Source organism: Canis lupus, chromosome 1, assembly GCF_003254725.2.
Source record: "Canis lupus dingo isolate Sandy chromosome 1, ASM325472v2, whole genome shotgun sequence".
Lineage (NCBI taxonomy): Eukaryota > Metazoa > Chordata > Mammalia > Carnivora > Canidae > Canis > Canis lupus.
Genome location: NC_064243.1, coordinates 34,088,944 through 34,110,015, shown reverse-complemented (window position 1 = coordinate 34,110,015; position 21,072 = coordinate 34,088,944). Strand labels below are relative to the sequence as shown.

At 36.6% G+C, this 21,072-nt stretch overlaps 1 protein-coding gene across 1 annotated transcript in view; it reads right to left on the bottom strand.

Moving 5' to 3' along the window:
- Positions 1-3,917: 3,917 nt before the first annotated feature.
- Positions 3,918-21,072, bottom strand: part of ADGRG6 (adhesion G protein-coupled receptor G6) — a 137,233-nt gene continuing 120,078 nt past the window's right edge. Inside the window, 3 exon segments of the mRNA XM_025422435.3 lie at positions 3,918-6,819; positions 11,985-12,137; positions 12,766-12,867. Of these exon segments, the coding sequence (XP_025278220.3) occupies positions 6,641-6,819; positions 11,985-12,137; positions 12,766-12,867 (434 nt within the window). The 3' untranslated portion in view covers positions 3,918-6,640.

Sequence of the window (21,072 nt, the reverse complement as noted above, 5' to 3'; positions counted from 1 at the left end):
TATTGAAGTTAGTTTGAGCCATTAAACAGTTCTCAAGACAACTGTTCAAAAGCAGGTTTACGTATTTTTTAATCTCAGACTTGAGTTGAACCTAATTCCTTTTCCAATACTATTAAAAAAGGATTGAGTGAATACCAACATGATTTTTTAATTCTTATCATACTTGCCTGTATCATATAAGGTGACATACAATAATTAGCTTAATGCTAATACTCTCCCCTTAATTTGTATTCCTAATCTATGTTCTTGCAAATCCACCAAAATCCAAGATACTTTGGAGATCTACTTTTCCAAAATAAAAAATGCAAATGGACCCAGAAAACTACATATGAATTTCAACTTAATTCAATAAACGTTAAAACTAAGCACCTGTTATGTGGCTAGCAATATGCTATCGCCTATGAAAATGATGATTTTAATATTAATTTCATTCACTAGAAAGGCCATAGATGTATGAAATTTTTAAAAAACAATGTGCCAATTTATGCGGGCACTTTTTATTTATTGCTATTGTGTTATGGAAGACAATCCACTAGCTTTAATTTGGCAGTAGTGATTACATCTCAGATCTTTACAGATAAACATTATTTTTTGAGTTAAAATGGTTTCATGTCATATCTGTTCATTCTGGCCAGCAAATTCCTAGTAGGAAGGTTATAGGGTTGTAGTCACTTAGTATTCTTGATTGATTGAGCTTCAGGATGATGAAGCAGGAAAATACTGCAGTGCTCTAGAGGTCTTTCTTTTGCATTGTTATTTTCTGATGCAGTGCAACTAGACACTATAAATATTAATATTAAAATGTATATTACATGAATATCAAATGTTTTATTCTCACTGGCATCTTGAATTTATAAAAATCACTTAAGCCAATTCAGAATGAAAATAAGTCAAGCCAACCAGAAGATGTCATTTGAAAGATTCAAAAGATTTTGGGGATATGTCTGAAGTTATTCATCATCCAATTATTCATAAATGTTTAAAATAAATCCTTAATCATTAAGGTTTGAGAATTTAGAATATTAAGTGTTTGGTTATGACCTTGAACTAAACTAGCTTTTCAAAACACACCAAATACAAATATTTTAAAGAGATGATTTGGGGAACATACTTGTTAAGCCTACTCTAAGGGCAAACACCGCTTATTACCTTATTTAATGTAAATTAGCCAGAGATTCCCTGTAAGGTTGTTCCAAATCTTTTTAAACCACCTCTGTTATGATACTCAGCAGGTGAAATGAGGCTCTAATTATTTTGAATGATAAAACTCAGGAAACTCAGCAAGCTTTCCTTACTCTCTGTCTGGTCATCCCTCCTTGTCTCATGTAATAACCATCTTTCCACCCCCAAAGGGCATGGTGCCTCTTCCCTTTGCCAAGGCCGGCTCCCACCGTACAGTTCTTACTCTCTCACCTCCACATAGAGCATCGATTCTTCTGCTGCCTTTCTTTTTGCCTTCAAAACGGCCTTTGCATTCCATTCACAAACAAGAAACAAAACTCTGTAAGACAACTTTCCTTTATGTTTATACAGTTGACCCTTGAACAGCACAGCATTAGGGGTGCCTACCCCCACATGTCTGACAATCCAGTGTAAGCTGGGACTCCCCCAAAACTTACCTACTGTTGACCAGAAGCCTTATTGATTAATACATAGTTTGTATGTCTGTATGTATTCTTACAATAAAATAAGCTGAAAAAAAGAGAATGTTATTAAGAAAATTATAAGGAAGACAAATAATTTGCAGTGCTTACTGTATTTATCAAAAACAATCCACTTGTACATGGATCTGTGCATTTCAAACCCATGTTGTTCAAGGATCAATCGTTCTCCTTTAAACAAGATCACCCTTTCTTCTCCCCGCTTTGGCCACATTTCTTGACATAAGCAGCTTCTTCTTTTTTTCTTTCTTGAGAGGCTGTTTCTTAGCTCCTCTAATTCCATGGCATCTGGGACACCTGGGGACTCACTGCTGTTCTAAGTACAGTGAGCTGGTACCTAGTAAAGGTGGGCTGGCTGCCACTTTGGAAGCCTAGTGGCAGGCAACTTCCCTCCCCGGGCCTTGAGCCCAGACACCATCCCTTGAATTGCTTCACTCTTCTGTCAACTTCTCCAAAGGCCTCCTCATTCTTCTCTCCAAGTCCAGGCTCTCTGTCTTCTAATTGTCCTTCTATGGTCACTGTCCTAAAGCCCCTTGTGGCAAGGATTCAGTTCCTTCCCCGCCTAGAGCCTGTATGCGTCCCTTGTGCCTGCCCCAGCCAGACGCTAATCTCTTACATTTGTGACCTGGACTCAGCCTCTTTTCCTGCTCCCACACCCCATGGTCAAGCCTCCCTCAGCTATGTTCTGCTCACTGTCCTGGACTTTCCAACTGCCAAGCCTGGACAGACTTTCCTTACTCTCAGGAGAGGCCCATCAGAATATCTCGGAACTTCAAAGACCACAATGTCACTAATATATTGCTGGTCCAAAGCTTCTGTCCGCAGTTCTAGAAGCTTTCACTGGATCTCATGACATGGATCCTGTCCTTGGAATGCCTGCTTTCATGAGGATGCATGTTTTTTAAAGGGGATCACTAGGCACTCTGATGTAGAAGAGTGAACCCAGAGTCCAATGGATGTAGGTTTGAACCCACTCTCACTTCCTCTGTAGCCACAGCAGGTAGCTTAACCATCTTTAATCAACAATTCTCCCAAATGGAAGATTAGAATAGCAACGCCGCCCTTTCCTACGACTCCGCAGAAAATTAGAAGAGAGAGCAAAAAAGTAGCTCATGCTCAAGTGTGTTTATAGATTTGTTTTGTTTTGTTTTGTTTCTATCGAGTCCAAATTGCCCAATTTGGGCTGAGGCTGCCCTTGGCAATAAAACCTGTCATTTTTTCCCCCATTTTTTGTTTCAACAGGCTGTAGAATATAAATGCAAACACCTGAATATTTCACATTTATTCTTATTTTTCTCTAGGGAGGCAGGAAAAGAAAACTGTTACTTTAAGGATTCTTCCTTAAAATAAAGAGGGGAGTAAGAAAGGAAGGAAGAGCAGGAGAGCAGATGGGAAGAAAGGAAGGTGTGGGCCGGAGGGAGGGCAGGAGAGGTCTTAAATGCTTTTATAGAAGAAAAGTAGAATGTTACTCAACTGCAAACACAGAGATGCTTCCAAAATATTGTATGTGTAAAGCCTAATTCCTCCAGATTTCACAATGTTACAAACATAGGTCAGGCAGCGAATCAAATCAGGGTTTCCTGTCCACTCGCCAGTTACTCCTTAGGCTTTCTGAAGTAACCTGCTTGTATGTGACTGGAGATGAATCTGAAGCAACCGCTTGCCTGTTTTCTTAACATGGCTTGGCCCAGAGTTGTGAACGTTGGCTCAGAAGACCTTCTAATTTCGCAGTGACCAACCAACACTCCTCACAACTTAGCACTGAGTAAGGCTGTCAGCCAAATTGGCCTTGGCTCTCTGAAGAAAAGAGTTATCCTAAATAACCACACCAAAGGGATGTGGGGAGGTTCTGTTCTAATCATGCAAGTGAAGTTGGCTAACTTCTGTCATTTTCTAAGTTTCCCACAATGAAAACAGCAACTATAAATGTGAGAAAACATCTCAGGACCTAACTCCATATATTACTGATTTGGTTCCCTTTTTGAGATGCTGAAGACCTCCTCACAAGGGAACCTATATTACTTCTAATCTTCCATAGAGCTTGGCTTCACATCAGTCATTTTAAGAAAATCCAAGAACTTCAAAATGCATTAATTCCTAGTGAGCTGGATCTTTGTAATATATTCATTCTTAGTGTTTTGGCAAAGTAGCACCATGTCACTAGCTTAATTGGTGGCAAGTTATTTTCCAGTTGTCAAAGGATCTTTTCCTATTCAAGAGTCAGAAATAAAAACACTCACTCATAAAGGAATTGAATAATTTGGAACACGAACAACGTAAGTATTTATTTGAAAAACATTTTCCATTTAAGTAAAATGGCAAATCAGCTATAGTAGCTTCTTACTACTAATTCTAATTTGCACTCACAGTCACTTTTATTCATCATATTCAAAGATATTGCTACAGAAAACTATTTCACAAAGTATTTAGGAAAAAAATATATACAGTCTCTCTGACAGAAAGTTAATTAAAATAACAAATCCAGGCAATATAGAGCTAAGATATGAAACAAGCTGGCATTTATAAACACAAATAAATAAATATGTACAAAAGAGTCTATGCCAACAATGGACAAAGAAAAGCTTCACAATGCAGGGAATGATGACAGGAAGAGACATATCTCAGGATCCTAGGCTAACACAATGTAGTTTTAAAAAAGGACCAAGAAGAAGAAAAAAAAAAAAAACAGGGAATATGATCTGCTATCATTCTCAAGGTTAGGCTAAACTAAATTTTGGCTCTATAGCTAAATTCCTGCAATTCTTTTTTGAAGGAACCCAATGAAGGTGAGAGAAGCCCATGCTTGGAGCTGAGGGTGGATCTGGCTCAGGCTTTTAAATCCATCTACAAATGTTTTTATTCAGCTGTTTCTTCATTTCACCTTACCTGATTACTGGAAATTTCAAAAGTGGAGTTGACATTGTTGTCAGTGGTGAAAAAAAGAAAATGTTTTCCCAGATCTGATTGAATAGGAGTAGAAATGAAAGCCATTTTGGAAGTTATCTCGTCAATACTATTAACTAAATATGCACTTTGGGTAGAAATTTCACATTAGAGAGCTAATGAAATTCTCTCATGAATCTCTAAGGCTGGGGGCAAAGTATATGAAGATTCAGTGACTAAGATTAATTTTCATCTACATGCAACCTCTGCCAGAATAAGAGCCTGTTATTAATATGGCTATAGAAAAGGATTTGGCTCTACTGTAGCGAATTTTAGTGACCTTGAGATTTACTCTCCTTTCCTACTATATACACTATGAAAGTGAAAGCTGAGCAATGCTCATGTCTCCCAGGACTGTTCCAGGCTGCTGCAAAATGAAATAGTCATAAAAATCCACCACCATATTATCTCGTCATCCATTCAAGTCTGCCAAATAGCTTCATGACCGAAGATCAGCAAAAGGTGAGAGGCCCCGGGATGCTGCATAGCTTGAAAGCTCTTCTAGGTCTCAGACTGAGAGCTACCTGCTTTTTGAGTGGAGAAAAAGGTTGCCAGGTGCTCAGTTCTGGCTTCTGCCTTTAAGCAGACTGATGCTGCCAGAATGTCTTATCTTTTTGTCACTTAGGCTACTATCTCCCAGAACCTGATACTTCTCAGATAACCCAGAGTACAGGTAAAGGTACAACATGTACTCAGACCGATTTCTAAGGACCTAGATACAACTCTATCATTTAAGAATAATTTAAATGTCATCTCCACTACATTCACAAGCATGCACATCACTTATGGTAGTTTGAAAATTAGGTAAACTTCTTAATATGCATGCCTTCTATGCAGAAACCTAATCCATAAATAACACACCATCTATCTTGCCAGACCTCCTCTGGCTTTTTATAATCAGAGGACTTAATACAAATAGTTTTTAGACTAGCAATTGCAGCCTCACGTGTTTATAAATTATTTTGATTATGACAAGTCACCCATATTTCTCAGTTTATATTCTTTGGAACAAGACACTTAAAAAGGAAGTAAGAGGCTTTCCAATTGTGCAAATGGAGATGACTTAAAGTCTCTAGAGCAAGGAAAGGGCTATAGAGTCTCAATGATTGTTCTTCTAAAAGGGAGAGACTATTATGCACAGTATGCCTAATGGAAAACCTCATTCATCTCATAAGTCTGTGGGCTCAACAGATGGTAGAGGAGCGAAATGGGAGGTCTAAGGGATTTATTCTTCAACAAGTAGTGGGAAATCCACACTAATGGAATCTCAACATTTTACTTCATCAAATGTATGGGTTAAATTCTAATTAATGATGATGCTTAAACCTTGTATCTTGAGTAGGATGGCTGAAACAGTACAAACTTACAGGGCCTCGTATTAACAGGGTCAAAATATTGGAAATTCTTTCTTAAGCAATATTGATATCTGAAGGTTAAACATACAGTATAATAAGAGAGAATTCCTTTCTAATCTTTGGGTCAGACATTAAGCATTCTTTTGCATCTGTGGTTGAAAATTTATGGAAAAAGAAATGCTACTGCATTCATAGAAACTAGCACTGAGAAGGGACTTGTGGTCATCTAAATAGTTATGACAATTCCTATGTTTTAAATTGTTGAGAAAGATGATATAGCAAATGGCTATACCAAAACCTAACAGTGGGGCGTGAATGAGTGCTAAACAATGCTTGTCCTAGCTCTGCCTCTCCCTGTCCATTAATATCCCCCACCTCCTTGAATTCTCATTAGTCTGATCCAATCATATATTTTAAAAAATCATATCCCCTGTGGCTACTGGGTCATGTTGCTCTCAGTACTAAAGTTTTAGTGATGATCAAAACTTCCCCATGGAAGAAATACACTGAAAAAACAGATTTAAAAAAAAAATTCACAAAAGCCTTCTTAACAAAATACATTCCTCATACATGTACATACAGTTACCTAGATCATAGCACATTCACATGAGCTAGTCATGGTTTTCACTGCTTGCAGGTCTTCATGTTTCCGCAGACTGATTCTTTTGTATACTAAACACGTTAAAACTTTGTGCTATGGCTGAAGGTGTCTGACATGATGATATTTTTATAGAAGTTATCTGAATGAGCATTGCAGTAACCCTTGACCTTATCAATGACCTGGTGGACAGGGATGATTGAAGTTTGTTCTCCATCAGCATGGGTCAATTTTGATGAGGATTTGTCCATGGAAGTATTGTCTGCAAGAAATGATATCAGAAATTAGGCTGCAAGATGAGCAGGGGACATGCCTAAGGGCCATCAAACTGGATACTATTTTGCACATTAAAGAAATACACAAAGGAAATGAAGCCCTGGTTCTTTCTAAAGTTAGGTAGTAGGCAGCACTACAATTTCCTGCTTTTCATCTTCAAAGTACATTCCTATGCACGAATGAATGCTAACTTGCCTTCTAGTAATGTGTGTTGGAATTTGTTTCAAGAAATGTTCCTGTTAAGTAATATTTTTTAAAGAGTCAATGAAGAGAATAACCAGAAAATTGCCACAAAAATATATGTGACAAGTAACTCAAAAGAAGCAGGGACAGAATATATAGCAAATAAAGTAAAAGATGCCAAAACATCTATGCAAGAAATGTTTAAAGTCTAAGATATGATTTCAAAATAATACAAGGAGGGGAAAATGGGTAGGTGACCATGAGTTGATAGGTACAAGAGGCCTCATTACACCATCCTCTCTGCTTTTTATGTTTGCCACTTTTCATAATAAAAATTTTTATAACATATAACCTAAGAGATTTTGGAGAATGAAGTGAATGAAAATAAACATGAAAGGGTATTTTGAACACATTTTACCATAGTTTTTAACTTCTAAAATGAATGGAAGATACAAACAGGTATCTTTTAATTATTTTTAAATTATAGAAATCAAAATTATCAAATATTGTAAGCATGTGTTTTTATTATCTATGTTACAGCCTCAGAATGATGTTATTGCTGACAGCAATAATATCAGAACAATTGATAGTAATAAAGGACTGCTAAATACATCTGTTCTGAATTTCTTATTTATTTATTTTTTATTTATTTATTTATGTTTTTATTTTAATTCCAGTTAGTTAACACACAATGTAATATTAGTTTCGGGAATACAATTTAGTAATTTAATGCTTAATATCATGTATTTAAATATTATTTCCCTAGATCCAAAACCCTGCTAAAATTGATTCTGATAGTAGTCTGAAACTCACATTATTAGCTCTATTATCCACAAATACATATGGCTATCTTCATGTACCTTATGAATATCTTATTAGTATTGATTCTCTTCCCCTTCCCAACACATTCTGGGGAAAAATTCTATCCTAAAAGTAACAGAGATTTCACACCAATGAAGGAGCAAATGTGACCTCCTACAACTTATTCGGTTCCCTACATTGTATCTTCTCTATTTACTGTGGAAGAGGCAAAAAAATGTATCATGAAAAATTACTTCTAGGAATCATCGCTCCAAGTTTCGAGTGTTCTTTGCAGGCATTTTTATGCTTTAAGTAAGTTGTACCCAGTATGTGACATAACATGAAAAATCCATCAGTAATTGGTAAAAGCCATCATCACTATATCTGTCGTCTTTGGAAATGACTCAGATTGTTCAACTACTGTCTTGTGTTGAAGGGGGAGACTAAATAATATGAAGGCTAAATGAGGAAATGGTGTGTTCACCCCATACTAAAGGAAGAAAATAGATGGTTCATGGGAAGAATGGCAGATTGAAGCATGGCAGAGTAATTATATCCCAGGACTGGTAAAAAAAAAAAAAAAAAAAAAAAAAAAGGCTTAGGGAGTCACCATAGAAATGCCCCTCCCCACTGAGCTCTCAGCAAGCTGATTCTGTGCCTCCTTCAGTTCATATATTCACTAGCCATTGGTTTTCTATTGGCGATTTCTCTATTGATTTAAACATTAGTAACAAATAACTTGTTCTGGATGTTTTTAGAAAATCCACATATCCTCAAAGAAGCTTCAAGGATACACTCATTCTGCTTCATTGACAACTTCCAGTGACATGTGCCTTTTAGAGATTTTGACTAGCTTCTTTCCAAATATGTGGTCCAATTTTCTGGATCTTCTTAGTCAATAAAGTAGAATTCTGAACAAGGGCTGTATTTCAACATATATGCTATTTCCAGTCCTCTGGTTAGATATTACATCATTAACAATATAGATTTTGATTATAGCTACAAGTTTGAAAACCAGGGGCTAGGGAAATGAACTATTATTTGACCTATGCTAAAATATCAAGCAGATAAAAATCTTCAAAAAGCAGGCTTGGAATTGACAATGTCTCTTTTATGACTTCTATGAATGTACCATGACATATCCAGCAATTCATAAGAGCAGTGGAAAAGTAAAGAATTTCACTCCCTTCTATAACAGACTTCTCAAGTACTGTTTTTTTTTTTTCAATATTTTACCTGATATGTGACCCATTAACTCCAGCGCATGGTACATTTCCTAGAAGGAGCAGCTTGCAGACACCCCCATGCAGAGAAGAGCCAGCACAGCACACAACCATTTGAAATTTCAGAAATTCCAGCTCAATGCAGGAATGTCATTGTGCTAGCTGAGAAGTATTGTAAAGAACAAGCAATTTTGCTGGTGCAGCAAGAGTCTTAGTTTATTCCATGCAAATATTCTTTTATTACCTTGCAAAAAATTCATGCATTCAAAAAAGTAATAAAAGTTTACCTGAATGGTCCACTTTTGCTGAAGGAATGCTCTTAGAAGACATTATCTACACCATAAACATATGAATTTCTAGATCAATTCCAAGAAATAAACCAACTAGATATCTATGATGATATGTAGTGACTTTTTGCATACTTTAAGGGACCCAAGTACACCAGCAGTCCCATTGAGAACTGGCAAGGGAACTAAAGATCATTTGTGTATCAGTTGATTGGAAAGCATAAATTACTATGTCACAGATATAATGTCATATAGCTGACTATATCCTTATGCTAGTTGACAAGAACTCATTTAACCCCAAAGGTTTTGTTATAAGAAACAGAAAAACAATAATGCATTCCTTAAAAAACAGAAACAAAAAAAACATACACAATACTTTGAAATAGCAAAGGTTTTCTTTGGCACCTCCTCCATTTCTGTATTTCCTTTTATCTTTTGATCAATTTTCCCATGAACCTTAATATGCCTAAATATTTCATTAACACTTCCAAAATGCCCCTGTTACAAATGATCTATCTTGTTACGTTCTCTCCACTTTCAATAGTGGCACTTCTCTGGCTAGCTATTCTCAGCGGTGTTAAGAGGCAAATGATTTGGTTGGTCTAATCCCTATTCATTCACAATTGATGTACCATGCACTAACTATTTCCATTTTAGAAGGGGAGGCAAAATGAGTACCTAGTTTTTTCCTTGTAAATGGGATTGTTTTAATTTCTCTTTCTTCTACTTCATTGTTAGTGTATAGAAATGCAACAGATTCCAGTATATTAATTTTGTATCCTACAATTTTATTTAATTCATTTATCATTTCTAGTAGTCTTTTGGTGGAATCTTTAGGGTTTTCTAAATATAATATTTCATCTGCAAACAGTGGAAGTTTTATTTCTTCCTTACCAGTGTAGATGTCTTTTCTTTTTCTTGTCTGATTGCTATGGCTAGGTTTTCCAATACTATGTTGAATAAAAGTGGTGAGAGTGCACATCCTTGTCTTATTCCTGATCTTGGAGGAAAAGCTCTCAGTTTTCACCACTGAGCATGATGTTACCAGTGGGTTTTTCATACATAGCCTTTATTACGTTGAAGTATATTCCTGCTAAAACCTACTTTGTTTTTATCATGAAAGGATATTTCATTTTGTCAAATGCTTTTTCTGCATCTGTTGAGATGATCACATAAGTATCTCATTTTGAGGGGATTAAATAAAGTGAAAAATACATTCATCATAAGTAAAACATTTTGTGCCAGGGAACTACCAATTAGGTAGAAAAATATATCTCAGATTATACATCTGTTATCAATTTTCTTACACAGGTATTTAAAGAAGGTATACACAGACTTCTTAACTTCAGACAGAACTGTTTGTGTACAGGACTAAGAGGCTACATCTTATCCTGGAAGAGAGTCCACAGCTTCTTTTGATTCTCAAAAATGTCCTCTACTCCAAGAAACTTAGAAATGCTATACTATGCTGCTCTAAGTTTTCAGATATTTCTTTGATTAATTTTGTAAATAATAAACACTCAAATATTTTTCCATAGCGCTACCTTGACTCTCAGGCAGTGGCCATTCCAGTGGCAAGGTACAGATGGTGGTGTAAGCAGGGACATGTAGGATTCAAATATATATAAAAGTCATATAAAATTTAAGTGTTTGCAATGTGAACATCTACAGATACATTACACAACACACTCCCTATTTGCAAAAAGCCAAATATGAATATCTTCAGTGTCATTCACCTCTGCTTATGTATAATAACTAGACAAATTCAAAATTATTTCCATTATCCTTTTAGAAACATCTTTAGTTAGGAAAGAGCTAGGTGTTAAAGTGTTGACAGCTGTTTCCTTGAGGTATAATTAGTATTTCAAAATAGCAATTCTGCTATTTTCCTTTTAAATTATTAAAAGATTGCAATGTTCCACACCACTCACTGGCTATCAAGTACTGCAAAAGAATCTTTATTTCCACAGTGTCTTCAGCACTGTTCATACACATGCTCAGTGTTAGAACCTGTGGTCACTGTAAATATGATGAAGATCCAGAAGATGAACAAAGACATGGTGTTTCTCACCATCCTGTACCACTTTCCAAATATGATGCTCTCTATTCTATCATTTTTTATCAGTGATTTAAAGAGCAATTGGTAATAACACTTCCAATGGTTAAGGACTTAAGTCTTAAATGTAAGACATCCTGGATGGTGTTTTTACCTGTTCCCATGTCAATCTGCCAATGAACATTTATAATAAGTTATGAAATAGGAAATATGTAGCATTAATAATTGAACTTCAGTTTCTATATTCTTTTAATATAACTTTTTAAATATCATATTTTTGAAAAGAAAACTACGGTTTGAACCAAATGAAGTTACAGTAATATTGAAAGCTAATAATATTATGGCTATGTAGATTCAGTTTTGGTTTTAAAACTCAAAGATAAAATGTTCACAAAATGTTCAATTTTGGTTATAAAACTTAAAAAAAGACAAAATATTCACAAAAGTTGGATAAGGTCTTCAAATAGATTTTGATTTTCATAAATCTAATATAAGCACCCTAATGGGCACTGTGATCCTTCAATCTTCATAGTATGCCAATTGTAATAAAAAGATGAGAAATGGACCAGAGAACACCTTTAACACCTCCAGAATGACTCACCAGTGTGGCTATTCCTTTTGAAGTAAGTGGTAGAGCTGGATTTAGATTTGGATGTAAGGTATGTTGAGTTGGATCCAATGGAACTTGAGGACAAAGATTTTCCTAAATTATCGGAACTTTTCTTGATGATATTGGTAGCTGTCTTGCTCCAGTCTGAAAGAAATAACATCTCTCCATGAATGTATTTTAGGGGGCATTATGTTCTACTGTGAAGAACCATCACCACATTATTTAAGTAATTTATCTCAAACATTCCATTTTCTACATGCTAGCAATGGCTCAGAGAAGAGATTGGCATAAGAATAATAAACTGAAGAAATAAGTCTCAAACTTTGACCTGTTGCCCATATTGTTTAAAATCCTACTTTAATTTTGTCAGGGTGAGAAGTAATCACTGCCAAAAGAAGTAATGCTATTCTTCAAGTATTTTTTTGTACTGAGAAAAATGTCTGTCTCATAATGCGATTGAGGGCCTCAAGAGCGTAGAAAGGTGCACGTGGCATAGTGGAACCTCTGAACATCTGAGTTGTTAAGTTAGACATAAAACCTTGGACAACTAACTTCACCTGGCTGGAATTCATGCTTCTCTGTAGAACAGAAAGTTCAGGTCCAGAGTCCTCAGATCTCTTTCAATCCTAATAATCTAATACTCCAACTAAGCATCTTCACATGCATCTTTACAATCTGCTACCAGTGGGAAACTTTGACAATGGAAGACCAAATGACAAACCTTTCTGACCACTCTTAGGTATAAAAACCAATTACCAACATCACCCTTTACCTGAGTTGTCTGCTAACCGAAATCTACCACAGCAGAGATGCCGCCTCCACTGTTTCTGAACATTCTCCTTCATAGCACAGTGGAAAATAAATATAAATAAGCCTGGAACAAAAGAAAATATAAACATTTAAGCCAATAGACATATTTTTAAAGATATATCTTGTGAAACATATGGGTTCATTTTAAGTTTGGGGGGGGGTGGTATTGTTTTATTTTGTTTTGTTTTTTAACATCTGAGTCCATAAGAAACAAACATCCTAAGGGATCTTGAAGTATGTAGTAGATGTTTTAACCCATTAGAACAGAATACAAAGACTCAAATAAAACTTGAATAATTACACAGATCTGATTCTGTCTTTGCCTGTTCTGTTCAGGAATTATTATGACTTGACCTAAAGATTAAGCTGAAATGGGCAATATTCAGTTTAAGAGGCATTTAATATGTCCCTTATGTTTGTATTAAAATTTTGTGAAAGCATTTCAAAAAGCTTAGAAAAAAAAAGAAAATTTAAAATATCTATAAGCTCTATTGCAGTTTGTGTATTCTAAACTATTTTATGTATGCATATTATTGTAAGTTTGGGCCATAGAAAAAAATGTTTTTTTTGCAGGTCAAAAATGGCCAAAAATCAGCAAATTCATGTGACTCTACTTGGGCTGCTTTAGTTTAAGATTTTATTTATTTAGAGAGTGACAGAGAGCATGAGTGGTGGTAGAGGCAAAAGGAGAGGGACAGACTTAAGCAGACTCCTGCTGAGCACAGAGTTTGACATGCGGAGCTCAATCCCAGGACCCTGAGATCATGACCTGAACCAAAGGCAGATGTTTAACCGACTGAGCTGCCCAGGCACCTCTTTTTAAATTTTTTAAATTAGGCTCCATGCCACACAGAGCTTGAAATCATGACCCTGATATCAAGACCTGAGCCAAAGTCTGGAGTTAGACACTGAGCCACTCAGATGCCCCTCCTCATTTTACTTTTAAATGTTGAGGCTTTTCTTTTCTTTTCTTTTCTTTTCTTTTCTTTCTTTCTTTCTTTCTTTCTTTCTTTCTTTCTTTTTTAAATATTTATTTATTTATGGTTGCCTAGGTGGCTCAGTCAACTAAGCATCTGTCTTTGGCTCAGGTCATGATGTCAGGTTCTCTCAAATAAATAAAATTAAACTTTCTATTTATTTGACAGAAAGAGAGCATAAGCATGCAGGGCAGAGGGAGAAGGAGACAGAATTTCAAGCAGACTCCATGCTGAGCACAGAGGCCAGTGAGGGGTTCAATCTTTTGATCCTGAGATTGTAAACTGAGCCAAAACCAAGAATTGTATGCTTAATTGACTATGCCACTCAGGCAGCCCCTGGCTTTCTGTATTTTCTATGGCTAGATTATCCCAGAAGGTACTCATTTCCTCTAGTCATGTTCTATGAGTGTGATATGCTAATTTATACATTTGCCCCCATTCCCTTCTCTTGCCACCACCACTACCAGGATGTCAACTATACTACATATAGGGCACCTTCATTGGCTGTATCTCTACTTTTGCAGCACCTCAAACCCCTAATGTTCTAAATAGACATCCTCTTCATCACTACCCTCAAACCAACATGTCAAGTTCATTCTTGCCCAATACCACTTCAAAGGCTCTTCTTTCTGATCTTTCCATAACTGCCTCCTATCTGTCACTCTGGTGTTAGATTGTTAACTCCTCAAGGAGGCCATACCCAACTGTTTATTTCATTTTATGTTTTGGCTCTAGTCACACCTTTACACGTACTTTTGTCATAGCATTAATCAGTACCTGGTAGTCTTTTGCTAGGAGATAATAAGCTCCAAGAGCACAGGGATGTTTGTCATCCAATGCTGTACTGCTCCTTTCCAGAAGGATACCAGAAACTAAGCAGGAACTCCATGGATGTTGAGTGAATGAATAATAAGCATGATTAACTGCTCACCTATTTACATGAGTTAACTGAATACTTATACATATATTCTAATGTGTCAAAGGTATTTGGGGACGAGGGATGAAAAACTGGAGTAGAATACAAATTAAGGAGCCATAGAATATAATGAAAATATATTTAAGGCAAAAGTTTCTAAAAAGTACACAAGCTAGTTGCCCAGGTACTGCCAACATAATATACTATACTAAGCAGAGTATCTAGATAAGGGAGGGTCTTTTAGAGGATGTAGGGCTTGAATTGAACCTGAAGAAAGCTTTAGGTAGGGGACAAGGGAAGTTTCTAAAAAGGGTAACTCATTCAGTGACTACAAAGCAGTGTTAAACAAGAGGAATTGTTGATTTAGGACCTGCATATTCAAAGGTAAGCAAGGTAGATGATCATTGCTTTCATGAGGTGAAGCATCTAGCATGGGAAGACATAAAAGTAAAAAATATTACAGTACATTTAAGGACGTTGACTTATTTGTCCTTTTCGAATATGGAGTATTCATCAAGAAAACTATAAATTACATTGTAGTGTGTGTCTAACTGGAAAAGTGGGGCAAAGTATTGAAAGCACTCTCTTTTGAGGTGTATAGTTAAACTGAGAAAATATGTCTATGGTTATACTTATATGTTTTTATGTTTCAATATCTTAACTCTAAATGCCCATAATTTTATTCCAGAATAAATTGCATTATGGACTATTAGAAAAGAAGCATGCTGGATTGCTACTGGATGGGCCCTGACCTCAGAGAAGGATTCTCTTTCTCTGGGATTGACTTCTTTGATCATCAGTGAGTGCCTGACCCCTAGGAAGTGCTCTATAAATTCCTATTGCTATCACTGGTCACTGGTCACTGATTTAATAGATAGCTAGCCTATTTAAAAACACCTGGGAAATGCAAACACATATATCTCTAAGAGGTATAAATAAAACATATGATGACCTAAGTGAAGTAATACTGGTAATCGGTAATATTTACCAATTTATTATTTTTATGAGATCTTCTATAAATTTATATAAGTAAAACTATTGTTTCATTTGTTATGTTATTTACTACTAATACTGTATTCTTAAAGCGATTTGTGAAGGAAATATAGCCTAGTGACCTAGTTATTTGTCTGAAATGATATCAGAGCAGGAAAGTTCTAATTTTAAAAGAAAGCTCTAATAAATATGAATCAAATTTCAGTCATTCAGAAAGCAAATACACACACACACACACAGCTCCTGAAAGTGCCCATGCAGTGGGCAGGAGGAGGACAGCGGGGTTGGGCCAGAGGGGCAAGAGGGAGGAGACATGCTTACAGACTGGGCTGGCGCAGGCATGACCAATCTCAGAGGAGGAAGAAGCTTTTCTTTACATTCAAAACCCTAGAGTCAGCACCTGCCAGCTGTCCACCTTCCCAGGGAATAGGGAGACATAACTGGGTTCAGCCCTCACCCTCAGACTGTCTAAATCTGATGGCTTTTCAGAACTTTCCTACCACCTCTCCAACCCCAATTCCCTATGCAGTTTGCTGACACACAGAATCCCTTTAATAGGTAAACATGCCTTTTAGTATAACTGATAGTGTGAAGAACCAAGGCATGTACATAATCTGAATTGGTTAACACAGTCTTTGAGGCTTCAATGAGGTGGTGGCAGTTTCTGAGTTAAGGGAGCAGAGGGCATGAAAGCCTGAGGAGAGTTCCACACAAGTTACAGATGAAGGAGAGTGCCATTCGAGAGAGCAGAGCCCCTGCCTCAGGTTTACTGTTTTTGTGAACCAGGACAGATCTGCAGGATTTGTTCTGGGGAGTATTTGTCCGAGACCTGAAAACACAGGTAGCCATGTGTTCTTAAGCCAGGGTTTCACACAATCACATATTAGAACTGGGAGAGATTACGAACTTCAATTAGAAACTTTCCTTCCCAAGCATCACTCACTACAGGGCCTCACACTGAGCCGATGCTTTTCTTTTAGTTGAGGGCAGAAGGGGAAAGTTGCCAGATGTTATCTCCTTTGTTTTACACTCAGTAATTTTTACAAATGTCATATCTACTAGAGGAAAAAATACTTCAGAGGTTATGGCTGGTGTTTTCAGGACACTGGGAAGAAACCAGTTCTGGGATTCACTTTGTCAACCTTGCTGGAATGGTAAAATGTACATTATTTTGAGAGTCTGATGCTAACCACCATCACAGAGGAGGAGGTTAAAGATAAATCTGACTTAATAAAACATTTTTTTTTAGATTGTGCAGTGCTGTTCTAAATTATAATTACACAGCATTAGATGACATTGCCTATTTTTAAGCATCCATATGTGCCAGTAAATATATAGGCATCCAATAAGTTCAAGAGACACTGGAATATAAATTAGATTTAAAATCTGAACATCTAAACTGCTGTGATGGCAGGCATTGAAAGGTCACCCCCTGTGTCCCCATTATGAACTGTGATGCTATGAGACAAAATTAAACCACAGGCATGAGAAATTAGAATTCTTAGGAATTAATATGTACTTAAGTGCCGAGTTATTATGCTGATTTACTTTAGCCATTGGATACATTTCCATTTTAAATCAGAATAGGATTCTCATAATAGGTTATTTTACTATTCATAGTAACTAGCCCTTTCAAGTGAATTTAAATTAGTCTGGCAATAAATATTATACCAAAATCCTTACAGGACAAAACATCCCTTGTACAGTTCAGCTGTGGGAAATGTGGTAGGTATGTGCATCTGGAAGGACACGCATACTCAGTATGGAAAGAAATTCTAAACACTTCAGGAAGGAGGAGGAGAAAATGCAGCAGGAGAGCCAAGGAAACTTGGAGGCTAAAGTGAGAAAACAGGGCTATTCCCTCTTCAATTTTGAAGAGTTTTCCCCCCTCTCATTTATTTATAGGTCTTGCTGCCAGAAGCAGAACTAAAATCACAGAACTTTAGAGTTCTACACTGACATCCAAGGGAATCCGTTTGATTTCTCATCCTCATCTATGCTCTCTTTCTAGCAAATGTTTTCCCTTTGAGAATCTTCCTATCAACCACATGGCCCCTCAAAGGATATCTCCATACCACCTGGAAAAACAGGCTCTTCTAGCTTTCTGGGAAGGGCTTTCAGCTGTGACCAGGGACCAGGATAATTGGCCTTTACTCTTCATATTGACTTACAGCCTTAGTTAACTGACCAGGGAATAGGGAACATTGCCCATAAAAGTTGGAAGCTGAAATGGGCGTAAAGATTGAATCAGAATTAAAACCTTTACTTCATCCTGACAGGCTAGTGCTAGTTCCACAAAACCTTTATATCGCATAAAACAGAACTCATGATGGCCCTTCCACTCTAATGAATCTAAGCCAAAGTTCCTTAGCAATAGCTTCTTCAGCTTGATAACTGCCTTGATTCTTTATTTTACCTGCATGAACCCAGATTCCATGCTAGAACAAGAAGAAAAACAAAAACTTAAACCCATTTTAAATGAATAGATTCCTAACTGATCCTTTACTCACCCAAAACCCCTCACCCTTGCTTTCCTTTTACCACCATCTTTCACTAACTGGAGGGATCTGCTCCCTTTAAAAAAAGACAAAAGCAAAATTTAGAACAATATGGGAATTTAAGATGTCTTACTTCTCCATAAATTTTGCAATTTTCTTATTTAAAACAAATGACTTTTTCAGTTGTGATGGAGGATGGTGTTGCAAGCATGTGTGATGGTGGGCCTGCCCGTGGACATTGTTAGGGAGGAAAAGGTAATTCCTCTTGGGGAAGCACATTGCAGGCCAAGGCTGGATCAGCAAATATAATGAAGGGATACCTGCAAGAAAGACCTAAACTTGGAGTAGAAACATTCTGAAAACTCTCATCAAGAAGTGGATTTGGTTTTTGATATCTGGTCCTTTCACTGACCTGGGAACACTTTCAAGACACATGTTTGGGGGGGGGGGGGTTCCTTCTAAGTAATGGCGCTATGTTTGCTGTAGGTTTTATGAGCTGTGTCTAACCTTGGTCTTTATAAAAGCTATTTTATTCTGTATTTAGAAAAAGAAAATTCTGAGCCTCAATCTTTTGGCTAGGAATTTGGCTCCCGCATGGGACTCATTCTCTTTGGTTGATTCTGGCAAAGATTTGCAGCTTTCTGGGGGCAGATGTAAAATGAGTAACCAAAGGGATGTTCTCAGATCTTTAGCCTGATTATCAAAAGCTTAAAAAAAATTGCCAAGGAACAGTTTCCCTTGGATATAAAAATGAAAGCGGTACAGAAAATTCAAGACAGCACATATTGTCATTCTTTGTCAGCTCCAGAAGGTCACTTTCAAGAAGCCTTGGTAGAGAAAAAAATTAAATTAAATTAAAACCCAAATATTGGGTCTTCAACTCTCAATGAGTGCTTCACTGACTAAAGGCCACTGACACTTTCCACTTTCCGCAAGATCTGCTGATGATCAATAAATTCTAACAAATGGCTTCCCTTAACTTTCTCTTACTCTGGATAATAAAGGATCCAGAAACATCATTAGGGGGAAGTTCAGGGATGCAAGGTGGAGTCAGAGTGGCTAGTAATGATGAGTAAGTGTATCTTAATTAGGTACACAGGCATAAGTAGTTCTGGTGGGAAAATCAAGAATTATTCAAATCACGTATGTAGGCAAAAAGGATGCATGCTTTAGATAACGGATTTTTTTTTTTTTAAGTAGGCGCCACACCCAGCGTGGAGCCCAACATGAGGCTTGAACTCACAACCCCAAGATCAACACCTGGGCTAAGATCAAGAGTTCGCTGCTTAACTGACTGAGCCCCTAGGCACCCCAAGAGAACTGATTTTTGACAAAAATGGTCTAGATTACCTCTCAGCTTCCTAGGAAGCCTGAGTCCAGGTCTCTGAACAGCTCATATATTGTGTTGTCACACAGACATAGCCAGCTGGCCCCTGGACTGGGTTTATGGCTCTCTTTGGGAAACTTTTGAATCCTCCTTTCATACTACCAAGATGCCCTTTAGAAAATTATTTCTCCGTGGCACAAATGCCCTGCCAAAAGATGAGTAATTTATTTCCTTGCAATGTGTAACATCTCAGCCAACATGATGTCGTTTCAGATGTTTGGGTTTAAAGGTGGTTCATCTCTTTACCTTGGCACCAATTCCCCATGTTGTATAGGTGATTACAACACAGCTTAGCTGTCAGGAGGTTCCTATCCCTTACTTTAATTTTCTTAGTTTGCCAATAAGATTAAAATAATAATAACAAATATATTTCTCTAAACTATTTTTTCTGAATAAGGCTAAGAATAAATTAGCATTTATTCATTAAGCATATAATTACTAAGTTTTTTCAATGGAAAAAACTAGAAACTTTGAAACAAAAAATTGAAAAGGCAATAATTTTTTTCTTATGCTTTGTCTCCTAATAATGTGCTTTTCTATTTTCATATATGCTATATTGTAAATAATACACTGTCAGATTCAGACTAATCTTGGGGGGGTCCTTAACTCTTTTGAGCCTGTTTCTTCAACTATAAATGCATAAAACACTCTCTTTCTTGGGTACCTACTTTCTACACATACTTTAAGAATTACATCAAATCATGGCTGTTGTGTGTTAGTTCTTTATAAACCACAATGAATTATGTGAATATAAATTATGTCTGTTGCTCTGGGTCTATTTTAATGTTATCAAATTAATTAATGGCAAACATTATCTCTGAGTAAACTGATAATAACCTTCTGTGTTCGCCATGGCGGCTCCTATTTTCAGAACCAGATGCTGCATCTTATTATGCTGTCATAAATATGTACAGAAGATGGGCTGATTGTGCTTGAGAGTATTAATCAATATTGCTTCACATATCTCAAAAAGGAAAATTGAAGACCAACTTCTTGCTATGGAACTAGATAGACTTCATCTCTTGATAAACTTGTCAGGAGTATTAAACTAACTGATAGTGTCAAATGCTTTTGCACAGTTAATGAAAAAAATATACAGCCTAAATACTGTTCATTACTTTTATAATGAGCAACTATGGGCATATACTTCATCTCAGAGCAATAATCCATCCTGCAAGCACACTGATATTGCCAAGGGCAAGAGGAACCCAAGAGGACTCTGGCCACCATCTTTCAACAATCAGGGAATCGTCTTTTACTTCTTTAAAATGAGTGACGTTGTATTTCCTGAAGTGTAGGCTAATATTCTCAGGCATGTGAATTACGATACACTTTTTGTCAAACATCTGTTCCCTTTTAAATAGCAATTTGTATAGAATACTATTTTCTCAAGTTGTATTCTTTAGAAAAAATTAAAATTTCTACTACAGCAAGATCTGCCAATTTCATCCTGGGAAAGCAACAATGATAGCAAAAGCAGATAGATCTATAATACCAC